The sequence below is a fragment of the Scatophagus argus genome, chromosome 6 (genome assembly GCF_020382885.2).
Source record: "Scatophagus argus isolate fScaArg1 chromosome 6, fScaArg1.pri, whole genome shotgun sequence".
Lineage (NCBI taxonomy): Eukaryota > Metazoa > Chordata > Actinopteri > Scatophagidae > Scatophagus > Scatophagus argus.
The window spans coordinates 22,645,382-22,662,662 of NC_058498.1; the positions used below are offsets into that span (position 1 = coordinate 22,645,382).

Consider the following 17,281-nt stretch of genomic DNA (forward strand, 5'->3'; position numbering starts at 1 on the left):
GCTACACAAACTTAAGAGCGGCCATAAAGTGTCGCCTATTGGCCTCCTATTAACATGACCACAGTGACGCTCGTGCTGCGTACAGGATACACGGACTGCTGTCTCGTGCGAATACGCTTCGAAGACGACACTGGTTCAATAAGTTAAAATGACTCTCATTACCAGAACTGCTCTATGAATATGTCTTTCAGCGAGCAGCAGTATCACATGGCAACACTCAAAGAAACGACTCCTCAGTGGAGAACAACAGTTATAGTCAGTACGTCACTCCAGGTAGGTTATTGTCAGCCGTCAGCCCTTTTAAATTTGGTCACCGGTGGCGGTTAATTAAATGAAGTGAAGACTATGGGTTTGCTAGCTATCGAGCTAGCGCAGTAAAACGAAAACCCCTATGATAATATTAAACAGTTAACACTACTCTTTTAACCGAGTTCAGAAGCAACGTTAATTTAATTGTCTGTGGTTGTTTTACCAGAAGCACGAGACAAACAGGATGCTGAGCGCGCAGCAGCACCGAATCAGATTTTCAGACAGCGTTGACCCTGGAACCTTTATTTTTCCTCTGTCAGGTAAACCTGCTGTGTTTTCTTCCGTCTGATAACATGATAACCTTTAACACAAGCCCAGTTGTGTAGTAATTTCCACAAATACGCTAACTTGGTACTTTGACAAGTAGTAGTATTTGTATTCTTAATAAGCCTGTCTGTAATGCATGTTCTAGTCATAGTAAATCTCATGGTAACCAAATAAAGCCAGTTTGTATAAAGTTGCATAAAACCTCGACATGAATAAATTGTGACATTTACAAATGACTTATCTAGGTACTGCATTTCTGTTGGTTGACCCTCAAGACCTCCCGGGGCCTTTCGAGGAATCTGGACTCTTTGAGAGGATAGAGACATTTGTGCAAGTACACCGGAACAGCTTTCTACTTCTTTATGCCCCTTTTAACGGAAGAAAGGAGTTGGACATTTTGTCTGCGATTCAGCACAGGTAGATAAACAGCTGTATTATGTCTTTAATCTGGAGGGGAGTTACTTCTCTTGTTTTGCTTGACTGACACTAATGTAACCAGGATTCTAAGATTTATATTATTTGTCCAGTTATAGTTCTAAAAACTGAGGAAGTCCGTCTCTCTTTCAGATTCCTTGGCAGTAATCTCAAGGTCCTGCCTGTGCGAAACAATGCTGAAATTGTTAATGGAATGTTGACCATTGCCAAGGTAAAGATAGAGACGGCGCACAAAAGTTACGTGGTAAATCTTGAATATAAGATGGAGATGCCCTGTGATGCTTGGAAGTGAGCCGATTCTCATTTGTCTGCAGGCCACCAGTAAGCCCCATGCAGACAGTGTCAGCGACATGATGTCTCTTGCTCAGGCTCACGTCACTGAAAGCAGTCCTGTGTGGGAGATGCTCAGAGACCAGCTGTAAAGGTGATCCAGTAACCACTACAAGCTATACTTGGTGAATGAGCAAAAGATGTTTTGATATATTGTCCTGTTTTTACTTTTTTGACAACTTTGCCATAGAAAAATCTATATGTATTTCATTGGTCAAACAGAGCAGATACAATTAAACAGCGTTAAGAAAAACAACCGAGTAATCCGACTTGACGCTTGGTTTACTTCGGGATCCTCAGCTTTTCCTCTGCGATCTCTTCAATACGGACGATAAGACTCTCCATCAAGTCAAATGTCACCAGCGCACTCTGCAACACCTGACACACATGAGAATAGTCAGCTTCCTGGGCTTACAGACGTCAAACTCAAAATGAGGATTAATATGAAGTTGCAGTACCTGGTGCTGGACCTCTGGGGACATATCGGACACTGTCTCCTGTTTTACTCTGAAGCTTTTGATTAATCTGGTGGCTCTAGCAGCATCTCTGGCCTCTGGGTGAAGAAAATAGAGATGGTTTGCGGTATGAAAGCAGGCTGTTGTGCAAGGTTGTTTTGTTTTGTCATTTTGTTACACAGATTAGCAGCTAACGCCTACCTTTTGCTTTTAGCTTTTGATCCTCCCTCAGTGCCTTCACTTCAGCGGAATAATAGGCTCTTGATATGCTGATACACACACGCAGCATTGTAAGATATTTGTCTTTGATCCTGCACAGCTCTTCCCACATATCTGCCTGAAGGTAGCAGGAGAATATCATTAACCAGGCTGGCTGGCAGAGGAGCAGTGACAGTGCTGAATTAGACTGACTTACGGGGCTCCTCAGGTCCTTGTCTCTGAGAAGGAGATAGCGTAGCAGATTCAGACTCTCCATTATCCTGGATAAACAAAGACAGGGCATTGGATGAATTGTCCCAGTTCTCGTTTTATAGACATTTTTATCTATTGCTTTTCAAAGCATGAACTTCGTCTAAATCTGTATTTGTTTAGCTCCATATTTCATGAAATACAGCCCTCACTTCAGTTTTCCACTTCTCTTATGTAGGTCATAACATAAATACATATGTAGAGCATGCATCTGGTTTGTGATTTGACCAAATGAAAGCCCTTACTTTAGTGAGTGTCCACATTTAGTGTCTTCGGTCAGACTACATTACCTCCAGTCTGGCAAAGGTTTGTGGAATGTTTTATAAAATATTAAATACACATTACCTGTAGTTACTTACCTGTCCATACTGTTAAGCAAATCTGTGTCCACACCTTGAGGCAAACATAACACCAGACCCAACAACGAGAGAAGCTCCTCTCCCAGGAACCATTTATTGGCATTACCCAGCTGGAGGAGTTAGAATTATCATAGATTACAACCTTCAAATAAAATCACCACATCAAACACCATCTGATTCACAGAGACTAAGGCTGAAGAGAAAAAGGAGAATCTTCTGAATTATTGTAAAACTTAGTAATGTGATGTTTGGAAGTCGTCTTTTATCTTACCTGTGTAGAAAATTCTACTTGATTCCTGATGTTCTTTACGATGTAACTCTCTACTCCTGCATGGTTGCTGGTTTTTAACATGCACCTGCAACAAATGACTTCACATCAGTACAGTATAAGATGTAGCTGAAGAAAATACAAAAACAGTACAAGAAAGTAAAAAATATATAAATTGAGACATAAATGTAGTTTAATCTCTGTCAGGTGTACATCTAATCTCCTTTTCGTAAGTAATGTAAAAACTAATGTAATATTTTCTGTTTAAGCTTAGGCAAAATGTATTGATTATTGATATTATTGTATTTCAAATATGATATGAAAATATGCAAACAAAAAGTGAATTCAGCATGGAGTAGATTATCTGTAAGCATCAATATATTGTAGAGCCTAAATACATTTGACAGTGAAATAGTTTTGAAAAACTGGTGTGAATTTAAAGCAAGCATACAGGAAATCATTTATCAAAATGCACATCATAGTCACACAGTGTAGTCCATGTGCTGTATTTCCGTGACAAACATATGAACTTTGTTCTGATGATTCTCTCACCTGAAGAACTTGTGCTTTGCCTCAGCATCTAATTTATTGATGAACAGCTGGAAAACCTGAAGTCCCGATTCTCTCTGGGGAGGCAGAAAATTCAGCACATGCATGTGTTTTACACTATTGGCAGAAGTGGAATAAATTTCTCCCATCGGGTGTTACTGTGTACTCACCAAATGTTGCATTGGGCAGTCAGTAAGAACTTGGCGCAGGTTCTGTGAATTTCAGCACACCGAAAGTCACTGATCGAGCAAAAGTACTCGCATTTGAATCAACAACATCTGCAAATCTCCATAACCGTTGGATGGTAGTGCTTACTGAGAATTTGCACAGAATAATTGCAGTCGTACTATTATTTCCAGTAGAGATTTGTTGCAGTTACATTTGATCAAAAGTGTTATCATACTTCAGAATTTTTAAGCCTAATCCTATTACCCATTTATTGTTTGAATAAAGTCAGATAGACTGCTAACTTTGTCACATATAACAGCAAAATTCTTAGTTCAGCTCATAAGCCTGTAAAACTGACTCGGCTTGTCTTACCTGTGGTACACTATAGAAGCTCTTCAGTTCCAGTAGACTCACTGGAAGGCTGTTGTCCTGCACACTCTCCAAACTTTTGGTATACAAAGCCTGAGTGAAAAATACACAGTTATGCCCATGAAAAATGACCTCAGTTTTCTGCTTTGTCTAATCTCACTTCTGAGAATGTGCCTGCACATTGATGTATTCTCACCAGTCCTTTGAGCAAGTGCGATTCCTTTTTGCTGTCAAACAAACAAGATTGCACTCAGAAGTCAATAATTTTAAAACAACACGTTACACTCGTGTTGTACTTATAGCATACCTGCTGAGTAGTTGATTGATGAGTTCCATGTTGCACTGAAGAACAAATACAGGACTGCAACAGTAGGAAAGAGTACTTTCTGAATTGTTTGTCACAGCATCATCATCTCTGTGTGTAGTGAGGGTGTATCATCAGCTTGACCAGATATGTGGCCTCTCATCTCACCTGAACACAACTGGAAAGCTGTCTATGGTGATGAGCTGCACAAACAGGAGATAAGCCAGACAAGCTCTTGACTCTGTGGACTGACTGTTATCAGTCTGGGTGCTTTTCTTCAGAGGGTTGAAGAACAGGAGCTCTGAGAGAGACACTTGGATTGCGGATAGTGTGACCTGATGCACACATTGTGATATGGTTAACATCCTCCATCGCCTCAATGCTTTCCCATTGATAGAAAAGTGAAGAAACACTTGCTCTTACCACTGTCTCTCTTGCAAAGAACCAGAGTGATGATCTTCTGTCTCGACTCAGTTCCACATCGAGCAGAGGATCTCTCAAGCTCCTCATGCAGCTGCAGATAATCAGAATGAAGCTTTTACAACAGTTTTGTCCACTCCCACAAATTGTTTAAACCTCATTAAAACTATGAAAAGCGTTTAATTATTATTGTCCTGTCTTTCTAAAACATAGGTAAAAGTAATCTGAACAGATAAATAATTATGATAAATTTTACGAGCGTAAGAATCTAAAATAATAATTGACTAACCCTTAACTCCACCTCTAACCAACCAAAGAGACAGAAACGTACAACTTGAGAAGCTCGGTCCTTAGCTCCTCATCCTCAGGGGTGGTCACATAGTTTCCATTTTTCCTCATCACCACCTCCTCTGTGAATGGCTTTGCGAACGCAGCCAAGGCGTTGCAGCAGCGACACAGTCCATACTCATCGGCTTCCTCCTGCTGCTGGGTGTAAGGAACAGGGAGGCGGGACAGCTGCTTCTGCAGGGCGGACAGGGCCAAGCCCACACATGCTCCTTTTCTCTGATCCAGACACAGCAACACTTCCAGAAACACAATGTTGTTGGTGTTAGTGTTAACGTACAGCAGGGGGAGCCAAACACCACTTTTAAATGAAAGAAAACCAAACATTAAGAAGGCTTTTCAATTCTTCATACATTTTACAAGAATTCTAGATGTCAAAAGTCTACAGGTTGATGATATGTGAGTAAGTAATAACACTGCAAGAGTTACCTGTTTGAAGATGTGGAACAAGAGCTAAGATGGTCTCAGAAATAGCACCTGGGTCGAGGTTTTCAATTACTTCAAGCAAGCTATGCAGGAGTTCATTTGGGCTGCAGGTCTAGATGACAGAACACACATTAATCCCAATAAAACAGGAAACATGTAACATTAAACAGATAAATTGTTTGTACCTACCGTGATCAGGTGTGTGAGTGCAGCCTGGCAGTGATCAGAACTCTTCTCTTTTTTGACTACTTCATTTAAAAGAGGTGCTACAAGAACACAACCCATAGACTTCACAATCACCTAAAATGCAAGACAGAACAATTATTGTACCTCAACAGTAACCACAGTGATAGAGATAAAGATTCGCCAGGCCCTTCCTTTCCATTTGCATGCAACAACAACAACTGCAGTTTCACACTTGCTTTGCATTTGAATAGACTGACTGCAGCTGTGAGTATAATCTAAGAGGGTGCAAAACGAGCAGATATGATCGTGTGTGTGCTACGAGGGCATCTTGAACGTCTACATTTAATGAAGTTAAAGAGATGCATCATCAGAGTGTTTGCTACATCTGAGAGGCCCTTGGTATATTAATGTAAAAGATGTGGGATGGTTGGTGTAATCAGTGATAACGCTTGAATTTCCTAATAATTTCCAAAAAAGAAAAATGACTTTTGCTACTGTTAGAGGGAAAATACAGATTTCCTTAAAACAGTAAATTCATTGCATAATCATTACTGTAAATTATTCATTTATATTGAATTGTATACTTGTAGATAATTTTCACATTGTTGAATGTTCAAGTGTGCTAGCTGAACACTGTCTCTGTTTTTGTGTCTTCTTTTTAAATCTGTCAACAATGCTGTGTTGTTGTTTTTTTTTCTTTTTTTTACAAAACAGCCTTCTGAGGCCGTATGGCTCTGGCTTTGAAAAGCTCAGAAGGCTGTCAAAAGATTCTTCTCCTTTTCAATAGAATTTAATCAACTGTTTTGGGAACATAATCCCATCACTCTCTCATTTGATAATCAATCATTTGAGTCCCCTGAGATTGTTTTGGCCTCAGAAAGAGGAAGGAATAAGAAATGATACATGCTTCTAAAAATACGCTACACACAACTGTGCAAAGCGTGGAGAGATGGGACAACCAAGGGCACTTAGAGGAGTGCCGTATTGAAGAGGGTTATCACTGGAGCGAGAAATCTGACTGAATATCTGCCTGTTTCCTCCCAACACCTCCGGGTCAAGAGGCCAGCATGCACAGAGCAGCAGCTGCATGCTCACGTTTAGCATAGTCGAGCAGCAGGGAAGTGGCTGCTGCGGCTCGCTTAGGCAGCTAAGTGCCTGTTGCGTGACTGTGCTTTTAGTGCTGTATGACAGATTAACACTGTCAATCTACTGTCACTGCCTGTCTGTAAGGTGTGACTACAACTCATCAGGTTGGAGCATAGAGCAGCTGTGTTGGCAGCAGAGGAGAAATAACCTGGTTCTTCTCATCCTGAAGGAATTTGAGTATTTGTGAGCTATCACCCTCGGTGAGACAGGCAGATCCCAAGTTCTTGAACTGCTGGTAGTCCTCTGGCTTCAAATCGTCTTCTGGAGTATCTCGCTAAATACAGGGGGTAGAGGCAGAACACCTTGGTTATCATCATATTAAGGATGCTCAGTATTGATACCCAATTTGCTGATATTTCCCAACTTCTTTTAGCAGATTGCCATTATAGGTATTTTCCACCTACTTGCAGCGAACATCAAGTCTCTCCTGTCCATTCAAGTCTCTTCTTTACATGTAGTGATATCATGAAGGCCCACTGGCAGATGTGGGCATACGCTGCTTTTCAAATTGTATACTACAGTATGGCTGCCAGTATTGTCATTGTCAATCTGTTGATTATTTTCTTGGTTAATTGATTAGTTGTTTGGTCTATTAAGAAGCTGGAGTCAGAGATTTTTCTTACTGAAACTTGTTATTTATGAAAATATTTTATGATTAATAGTTGACATCAAATTGATTAACTGATTGATTTTTACTGGGCAAAATAAGAAAACTTATTGTCAATGGTTTCTAGCGCTTGCACTCAATTAATCATGTTGGGCCAATACCTGTTTCAAAGGGGATGCACAATATTTATCACACACAGACACAGACAATTTATTGGCCCGATAATTGGAAATTCTAATGAGCTGATGATATGAAGCCAAACTGTTTTCACTTCAAAAGCACATGTACAAACTCCAATTCAGTAGGTGGCAGTAAGCAACTTTAAAAATGGCTTGTGATCCTCAAACACAGACTAGAAGAAGGACAAGCATAGGCAAATCCTGCTGTTGTGGTGTTTGTTAAACTGCTGCACCTGTGCAGAGCCACGCAGTGTAATCTGGAGAACCAAAATTGTTTTTAATACAAAACAAGCAGAGCTGTGGAATAGTAAATCATCCATCTTTGCTCACTACATCTTAAATTTTAAATTTTCTTATCCTGAGGTGAATTATTATTAGTATTAGAATTATTATTTGTATCGAAAAAAACATACGTCAGGAATATTTTGTTTCCATGCCACCAAATGTTATGAGGTTTTTAGTCTCAGGATTAACTATGAGTAGCACATATTTCATGAAATAGACTTTGTTTGAATGAATGAGACCAATGGCACAGGATCCAGTGTAGACTGAGCTACCAGCTCTTGGTCAAATTGATGCCAGCAACTAATTCGCTGAAGTCCCTGTATTACTCGGCTGATTTCTCAAACCTTCACACTTCAAAAGGTCCCCTCGCTTAAAGGTGATACCACACAGCATCCTAGTGACAGGTGATCATTAATATCAGCTAACAGTATTCTATCACTACAGTGATACGTTATTGTTGACTTACCCATCTCTGGATTATGTCGTTCACCTGATCTTCATTCATCGTCAGCGTCTCCTGTGCCCTCACGTGTAATCCTGCTATTAATATGTGTTTATTTTCAAGGTAGCACAATAGATGCAGTGGCAGCTGTAAGAACCAGCGTCAGTATCACAAAGAACAAATGTGTAGCTCTCCTGTTGTCTTGAGGGAGAGAGAGAGAGATTCATTCTGTGAGGAACTCGGACATAAACCTCTTATCTCCCTCTGTGCTTGACATGTAATAGGATTAAAGCAGAGCACTTGTGTATGGTCACAGAAAATGTGGAACTGTCTGGAAGGATCCAGTCCAATAACACTTTCAGCTCTGTAAAATAAATAGTGGAAAGACCCCAATTTTACTATCCCCATAAAAAAAAAAAAAAAAAAGTTTTAAAGGTTTAAGTGTGTTTGCGCACATCCAGCACGCTCTGCTGCCCACTCACACACAGAAATATTTGCCTGATTTCCTGCACTGTAGGTGGGGTTTTGCCACTAACAGTCTGTGATTAAAATAGCAATTTGTATGCGTTTTCATATTGCTGTATCGTCTAGAATGATGGAGAACACAGTTAAATGATCGAAGACCCATCGTTGCTATGGAGTGTTTTTAGCTTGTCTCTGCCTGAATTGAATTTATGTTTTAGTTGAAATCAAGTTCAAACTTTATAGTAACACTTTCTGTGAAGACTACATTTATTCAATTCAATTCATATATCTATCTATATCTATCTATATATATGTACATATATATATATATACATATAAGGAAGAATGTCATCAGTATTTCATGAACTGCTGTTTTATTAATGTTAAGCCAAAATCAGGATCTTTTCTTAACCTTAACGTTAAGTGCTTTTACTGCTTAAATCTGAACAACGCAGACAGGAATTGAACCCTGGGTTCTGGTGTTCCAGGACTTTGCACACCCACCACTACTTGATGGTCACTTCTAAATGGTGTGTTTCATTTAGCCAAAGACATATTGTGCATGCATTAAAGATAGTTGTGCTGAGAGTGACAAAAAATTGAGCATTTGTGTCCATGTACATGAGTCCTATGCATATTTTGTGGCTATTTCACAAACCACCGTGATGTGTCGGGTTTACAGTTATTGCACTAAAACAAATGAAATGACTGCTATGTTCTTGTGATCTGTAACATGAGCATCACTGCTCTGAGTGTCATAGTGATATGACATTATATTAGGCAAATAAATCCACCTGTGACTTGTGCTGTATAATTAAATGGAAGCGCTTGTTGTACAGAGAAGCACAAGGATTAAAAAAGGCTTTCCACAATTGCTGAATGACAACATATTGCTCTTCTGTGCAAACACAAAAGCTTCAAAGGCTCCGATCATGACCCCCCCGACAAGCGCTGGTGTGTGTGTGTGTGTGTGTGATATAATAGAAGTTCAATCACTGACTTCATGCTCCAGCCAGACAGCTCCAGTAAAGAAGCAGCTCAAGTCCTGATTTTAGATGAATAGGGAGGGAAGCGTGTTTGAACGGTCGGATTTAGCTGACATCTGCCGCTCAGGTTTGCTCTCTGTATTGCTGTGTGATGAAAGCCTGAGACAAAAGCCACAAAGCAAACACTGTACAGACAGCCCCCGTGTTTGTCACTGATTTTGTCAATTGTAATTGCTGGCTGATGAGCTTTTATTTTAACAGTGGTTCAGGGTGTACAAACTCAAAAGTAAGTAACATCTGTGATCAGTTGTGTTTATGTTATTGCTGATGTCTTGTTATGCTTTCAAGTGCTGAAGTAGAACAGATCATCTAATACATCAGATCAAGTGAATGCTCTTGTAATTATTTTAGTGAAAACAAATCAATTACTCTGTCTGCTGAGGAAGACTTTTGAAAGCTCAGTATAAATCTAGTAAGTGAGTTAAAGGTACACTATGCATAATTTTTTGATTGCCGTTTGTAAACACGCCATTGGTGCAGTAAGTGAGAAAGATATGCTCTTTGACACCCAGAGACGTCCTAAACGCAGTGAAGTACTACAGAAACTGACTGATGACTGAGAGGGATTAGTTAGTTAGATTGTTTTTTAGTGAAATTCTTCATAGTTTATATCTGAGTTACAGCACAGAAATATTATCAGTAAAATGTACTTAAAACCTCTGAAAACTTTGAATCTTAAATATTTCTTTGTAACACTGAATAAAAAAATCTTTAGATGTAGTTTTAAAAAAACAGCAATAATGCCAGAAGTATTGGAAGTGTAGATAATGATAATGATGAAGTACATATGGTATTATGATGATTATGATAATAAAAGTAGTAACAATGATAATGGTAGTAGCTGTACAGAACAATAAGAGAATTAAAATAAATTATGACTAAACAGTAGTAATCTCAGTAGGTTTCAAGCAGGACCACAGCAGGAAGTCCAACCACAATCCATGGGAACCTGCAAGACGAGAAAGTACAAGGACTCCAGGGCAGAAGTTGAGTTAGTAATATGTATTAATGAGACATAAATGTGTACAGAAGGAGAAGGATAGGAAGAGAGAAGCTCAGTGTATTGTGGGAGTTTAAGCCTATAGCAACATAACATAATCTCTAATGCTGGTTTTTGTGAGTGAACTGTGCAGCAGCGTTCTGGATAAGCTGGAGAATCTTTAGAGATTTATTGGGGCAACCTGATAAAAGGGAGTTACAATAATCCAGCCTGGAAATTATAAGTGCAGGGACTAATTTTTCTGCATCTTTCTGATTCAGAATGTGTCTAATATTTGCAATATTGCGCAGGTGAAAGAATGCTGTCTTTAAAATGTGTGTTATGTGTGAGTTAAAGAACATGTCCTGATCAAAAATAACTCCTAGATTCCTTACAGTGGAGCTTGAGGCCAAGGTTAAGCCATCTAGAGTTGCTATATCATTGGATAATGGACTTAAGTATCCATTTTATCCTGAGCATTCTTCAGGTGAGGTGAAGATACTGTGTGTGGGTCTTTGTGACTTTGGGCATGTGCGGAGCGGCCGGGTAGTGTTCAGACGCTTCCATGTATCTCAGTCACTGATATCACATGTCCATTTATATTTCATTTGCTGGCAGCACAGTTGAGTTGCACGATGTGTAGAGGATGGTCTTGTACGAGTTCCTGCTCAGACAGATGAGTTTAGAACCACAGTTTAGGTTTCCTTTCACATTTGCTTTTCTGTAATAAAATTTGAAGGTGTAGCTATGTGTTTTTGTTTATGTAGCTCAAGCTTTATTACATGTTGATACGTGCTGATGCAGGATACAGTGACATTATTTTGTTGTTTGATTTGGAGACAGAGCAGGGATGACAAGACTGATGGTATCATTTCATTTATGCGGCAGATAGTGAAGTATTTATGGAGCATTCTGGTATACAAACAGGCAGCAATCCTATGAGAGCCAGATAAAACCTCTCCACTTGCCGTTTCCATCCCGTATTTCCTTGGTGACCTCTTAGAGAGCAAGAGCTTCTAAGTGAACTATTTATCCAGTCGGCTTCCCCCGGAGGCCTCCACAGACTGCTGCAAGCTCTCCTGTCTGCCCCAAAACCTCCCCAGGCCCCGCTGCGCTTGTCAAGAAAAACTGCCATGTTTAGGGCCTCTCCCACGGGCGCTGCTTCAGCTTCACCGCTGCTTTTTGAGACAGGCACATGAATTTGATTTTAAGATACGTTTTTATATCGTCCAGATTTGCTTTTGTGATTGCTGCTTTTTACTATAAATGTTTCATCATGTGAAATTGAATCATTTATTACAAATGGTACCGTATCCGGCCACAGGCAAAGAGCTGCTCATTACACACTAAAAAATTAAATCGAAAAGAGGAAATTCCAGAAGAAACACTGGAGAGATCATTCGATCCATCCAGTCGGCTGTGGTGTTTTGCGGCATATAAGTGAAATTATATATAAGTGAAACCCCTGTCATCAAAGTATTACTTAAGCAAAAGCACAAATATTATCAGAAGAATGTCCTTGAAGTGTCTTTATGCATGTGAAGCTGATATGTAGAGCTGATATTTTTGGAGCATCTTGTTTCTCTGTATCCACAAACAGACACGGTCTGATCTGACATGTATATGTTTTTCTATTTGCGATGTAAATGTGCTAAAGACAGTGCAGTTTAATTGGCTCGTCTGTGTTGCATTTGTGTGACTGTGTAAATGTTTTGTCTTCTTCTGTGAGTAAGGCGGTTCAACTTAAAAACATGCTGCCACCTAAAATATTTCATTTGAATTAGGTTGAATAGTTAGTTCAGAGGCTTCTTTTGGGTCTTATCTTTTGTGAATTTAGTTTGTTAATTGAACTGAAGAAAACTTGTTCACTAACCTTTTAAGATATTAAGTTAAATCAACAACTGCTCACTCACACAGTATTCATTATTGCAGTGAAATTCATTATTGTAGTGAAAACAAACACCCATAACTAATCCTAAAATGTACTGAAGTCACACAGCATGTTTCCAAATGTTTTCTACAAACTATTAAAAATATGAGATCTCAGGAGAATTTTAACTCTGACACAATGCCTGTCAGTCTTTTAATGTGCTTAGGTCATGGATGGCTACTTTTATGTTCTTAATAAGGAAGGAAAGCTGAAGTAAATTAATAGTGAAAATTAATTTGTATACACAAAATAAATGCTGTGCGCATCAGATTTATTATTAAGGACATTTTTAAGTAATCTTTTTCTTCATTTCTAATGTTGTTGTAAATATTGTATCATGGACCTTTTAGTGCCATACTGTGAGCTTTTGTTATTGTTACATCCCTTCTTAAAAACACTGAAAAAAACAACTTGACATCATTGTTGTTTGTTTAGAAAAAATACCCCCAGACATTTCAAAGAAATTAGTTTCATTGTGCGCAATCCAGAATTTTGATAAGTGACACTTTTAAAAGAGAAGTCACTGCTGAGTTTTTCAGAAATCACTTTCACTTTCACATTCTTGGTTTTTCTGATGCGCCACGCAAATGAAGTTCCATTCACCAGCGCATACAGAGCATTTTGACTCCTCATAGTAGGAAAAGCATGAGTGTTACTGACGCCATTAATGATGACTCCGTTCTGTTTAAGGAACCTGAAAATGAAGCACAACATTCATGTTTTTATTTATATGTTGTTTTTCCTACCGTGACATGTCGGAATGCCTTGCATGTAAATGTATTGTACGGTAGCAGTAATCTCTGAGGCAAACATCTCAAACCCTCTGCAGGTTAAACTCAGAGTATCTGCATGGCCAGATACCACCAGTGGAAAAATGAAGTGAGCTCAGTTTACATTTTCTTCATTTTCTCCTTCTCTCGCCAGTGGTGCTAGTCTGGAAGGAGAATATCTTTTATTGAGAAAGAGATACCCCAGTGAACTGAGAGCTAATGGAGATGGTGGTCTCATGAGGGAAAACCTTGACCTCGCCCCCTTTTTGTAAAAGCTTTGCCCCTGTAGCAAACAATTACAGGGAGGGGCTGTGTGTGTGTGTGTGCAGTCAACATTTGTTGGTGCTCTGGCGAAGGCTGTTGCAGTAATGTAGTCCAGTCTTTTTCACATCTATCAACATGGTGTAAAGCTGCTTTCCCCACCAGTGTACTCTGAGGTGAAAGCTCCCAAGGTGAGACAAAGGCCCAGGCCGCACACCTCAGTCTTTCCTGAGCTGCAGCATCTGTCTGGGCGAGCTGCATCAACAAATCCATACCGCCTGGACCACGCAGACTTCACCACCGCCTGCTCAACCTTTTGTAAATCGGCATTTTGATGACAGTTCCCAGTGTCAACTTGTTCCCAATCAATACACACAGAGCGGACGCCTTCATAGACACAGATAACTACTGCTTGTCTGCTGTATCTCAGGGCTGTGGAGACTGACACCCTGTCTGACTCTGATCAATAAGTGGCGCACAAGCTCGGCCCTGCCCACTCTGCTATCACACACGGGGCTTGGTTTCCCCCGGCAGTGGGGGTAAAACTGCCCAGCAACTCCCCAAGGTGGATGAATCGGAGATGTTACATGTGAACTGGCTGTCAAAACGATTTTGTCATCTCCCCTTCTCTCCGGTGTTTAAAGATGCTGACACACTGTGTTTGGGGTACCAATGTCTTGTTGGAAGTGATGGAGGCTTTTAGCCTTTTTTTTTCCAGCCTTTATCCGTTTAAGTGTTCACTCGAGTGTTAGAATTTCTTTTCCACCTGCCACAGATGTCTCCTGGCACTTCCTGCCCACTCCCGCCTTCCATTCAGGTCATCTGATCCAGACCCTTCTTAGAATTTACAGACTTTACAACTTTATACAGAATCTTTTCTTTCACTGCTAGTTATGAAGGTCAGTGTTTTTTTTTTGTTTTTTGTTTGTTTGTTTTTTTGTTAGTTTCTAAGTTTGTTTATTTTGAAATTACTTAAGCTATTCTCATTTCTGTGTGAGTAAATTCATCCTGGAAATTAGAGCAATGTTTTTTTCACACAACTGATGAATACTTGTTTAGTATTTATCTGGGATAATGTTAGGTGAATGTTATCACTGATAGTTTTGAGGAAAGATAAAACACTGAGTAAAGAAGGCCAGATCAGATTCAGCTTGGGGTCATTAATGTTTCAGAGGATGCCAGAGGGAGAATGGGAGAGTCTCTGCACTGCCGGGATCCATTTCCTTTGACTGTGGCTTTGTCATTTTGGATCAATCCCACCGTGTGCAGACCTGATGTAAAGTGGCTCGTCTCTAATGGGTTGACTGGCAACATTCTGGCACATGATAAAAAGAACTAGAGATATTGTCTTATTGTTATGCTTCAGACATAGTTGGGCCTTTCAGTTTGATAAATGCGCCTTTAATTTATGGAAATTTCCCCCAGATTTTTCCTCAACACAGACAACATATTGATATAGAAATTATTACCCCGCCTTTGTCACTTGTTCTACGCCGGCCATGGCCCTGTGTGGACCTCTGGGGCTGTGGAAGTACTTACCACCCTGCTCCTGTATGCTGTGATCTGCACAATGGCATTACTCTGCTTTGATCCTGCTGCAGTCTGACACATGACCACACAGACCCCTGAATGGGCATTAGTGCAGGCTTCAGCAAACCCAACATCTGTGCCTCCCAGCACTGCCACTGCTCAAATCATTCATTAAATCAGAACACAAAAAGTAACTTTACTTGAATGCCTCAGCATAAATATTTGATCATGGCTGAGAATAAATCTTTGTCATTTCGTACTCCTTCCTCTGTCTGCGGGGCTCCTCTTATAGATCTTGCTGGCCTCGCTCTGTCGTTGCTGTTTGGATACAGGCACATGCTCGGCTTGGTCATTTGTGAAATGGATCTTATGAATTTTTAAAAAAGATTCATAGCTGCAATCAGGCCTTGTTAAGGGGATGAGTGTATCACAAGGTAACGTCTTTTGCTGCTGTGCTCACACACAAATCATATGCCGTTTGCTGAGATAATGTGGACTGAAAGAGGGTTTGTGTGAGGTGCTAAACACTCCTGTGTTACAACACATCCTCTTACCTTATTAATATTTTGGCTGCACAACAGCAGGTTGTACTGTACATCCTCTGTGTATTTATGTTCTCTCAGCCATTTAGAAGTTTACATGTTTTGTTAGGTGACAAAAACTCTTGTGTGAAAGCGAAAGCACATCTTTACAAAGTTTCAATTTCACTGCAGTGACGAAACACATACATTACACTGCACAAGTATTCACTCACACTAAGTCTGTTTTTAGATGCAACATTGCACATCTGGACACTGCAGTTTTCCCTCATTCTTCTTCGCAAAGCTGCTTTAACTCTGTCAGAGCGATTGTGAGTGAACAGCCTTGTCAAGTCCAGATGCAAATTCTCACAGCTTGAAGGTATCAGGCACCATGCCAGATTTCAGGCATAGTGCAGTTCTGCTTTAATGTAATATTACATTCAGTACATTGGACACATTTCCTCCTGGACAACTTTTTTCTCATTTGGAGATGACGGACACACAACTGAAATCCTCTTGGCTTCGTACAGGTGATCTCTGTGGAACTGCTTGTGTGACTTCTAAAACAAGACAAAACTGTCCCACTGAACATGTGAGTGAACATGCATTTTATGTTTGTATTCATATATTTCTATATTTAGATTTTATTTATTTGTATATTTATATCTTTTTCTGTTAATCACTGACAACAAGCCACATTTGTTCAGCTCTGACTTAATATTGTAATACAATTTACAATGAAAATTTAACATGAAACCTTTGAAAGGGGGTGAATACATTGTATAGGCACCGCACATACATTCAGATATGGAAGAGCGCAGTAATTTGAATGGTACAATAATTGAAATCATCATGACTAGTTTTGCATAATTTCACACAATGTGTTAAGGGCTCTATATCATACGTAAATACAAAACCTCCAGTTTAATCCTGTTACCAGCTATATGGTATAAATTAAGCATGTTCACATCATCATTTAGCAAAAAAGAGGTCACACTTCTCCAATATTTTGTCAAGTACTTGGCTTAAAAGAATGTAGTCCATTGATTTAAATGTAAACCTGTCTGATAAAAGAAAAGTTAAAGAAAAGAAGTGAAATTATATGCAGGATTTTTTAATCCTTGATCCTATAGAGACATTTCCATCATCACCAAGAAAGTATAAAAGTGTGTCTTTCGGTATTTTACTGAGTTGCTAGTACAGAGTTATTCTCCTGTTAACTGTATAGCAGGCAAGGATTTGTGCATGAATCTCACAGCTTTGCATTCCACACGTCAACTTGTCAGCGATTTAAAACCTTTCACGAGTGAACAAAAATATCATCCACACACTAAAAGGTTACAAAGCTCTCACAAGATTTCCTTTTCACGCTTTCCCCTGAAGACAAGAGAATCTTTTGTTCTCAAGCCTTTTAGCCAGAGTGGATCCTTTTAATGTCACCTCCAGGATTCATAAGTTATTA

The 17,281-nt window shown here is 39.6% G+C and overlaps 2 protein-coding genes across 4 annotated transcripts; one reads left to right on the plus strand and one right to left on the minus strand.

Annotated features, from left to right (window-relative positions):
- The first annotated feature begins 17 nt into the window (after positions 1 to 17).
- Positions 18 to 1,492, plus strand: LOC124060958 (protein SPO16 homolog). 2 transcript variants are annotated; one of them, XM_046392399.1, is made up of 5 exons: positions 18 to 273; positions 476 to 569; positions 852 to 993; positions 1,144 to 1,222; positions 1,326 to 1,492. In XM_046392399.1, the coding sequence occupies exons 1-5, from the start codon at positions 175 to 177 to the stop codon at positions 1,431 to 1,433; spliced, it is 522 nt and encodes a 173-aa protein (XP_046248355.1). In that variant the 5' UTR covers positions 18 to 174; the 3' UTR covers positions 1,434 to 1,492. The 2 variants fall into 2 exon arrangements, with proteins under 2 accessions (XP_046248355.1, XP_046248354.1); XM_046392398.1 differs by having other exon boundaries at positions 28 to 273; positions 822 to 993.
- Positions 1,493 to 1,606: 114 nt separating this feature from the next.
- LOC124060955 (glomulin-like) lies at positions 1,607 to 5,809 on the minus strand. Of its 2 annotated transcripts, XM_046392393.1 has the most exons (16): positions 5,662 to 5,809; positions 5,476 to 5,584; positions 5,033 to 5,285; positions 4,705 to 4,795; positions 4,450 to 4,616; positions 4,285 to 4,338; positions 4,174 to 4,204; positions 3,981 to 4,070; positions 3,611 to 3,652; positions 3,444 to 3,517; positions 2,895 to 2,979; positions 2,624 to 2,733; positions 2,212 to 2,275; positions 1,998 to 2,133; positions 1,800 to 1,894; positions 1,607 to 1,719 (listed from the first exon to the last, which is right to left on the minus strand). In XM_046392393.1, the coding sequence occupies exons 1-16, from the start codon at positions 5,755 to 5,757 to the stop codon at positions 1,624 to 1,626; spliced, it is 1,593 nt and encodes a 530-aa protein (XP_046248349.1). In that variant the 5' UTR covers positions 5,758 to 5,809; the 3' UTR covers positions 1,607 to 1,623. The 2 variants fall into 2 exon arrangements, with proteins under 2 accessions (XP_046248349.1, XP_046248348.1); XM_046392392.1 differs by having other exon boundaries at positions 1,998 to 2,275.
- Between the last annotated feature and the right edge of the window lie 11,472 nt (positions 5,810 to 17,281).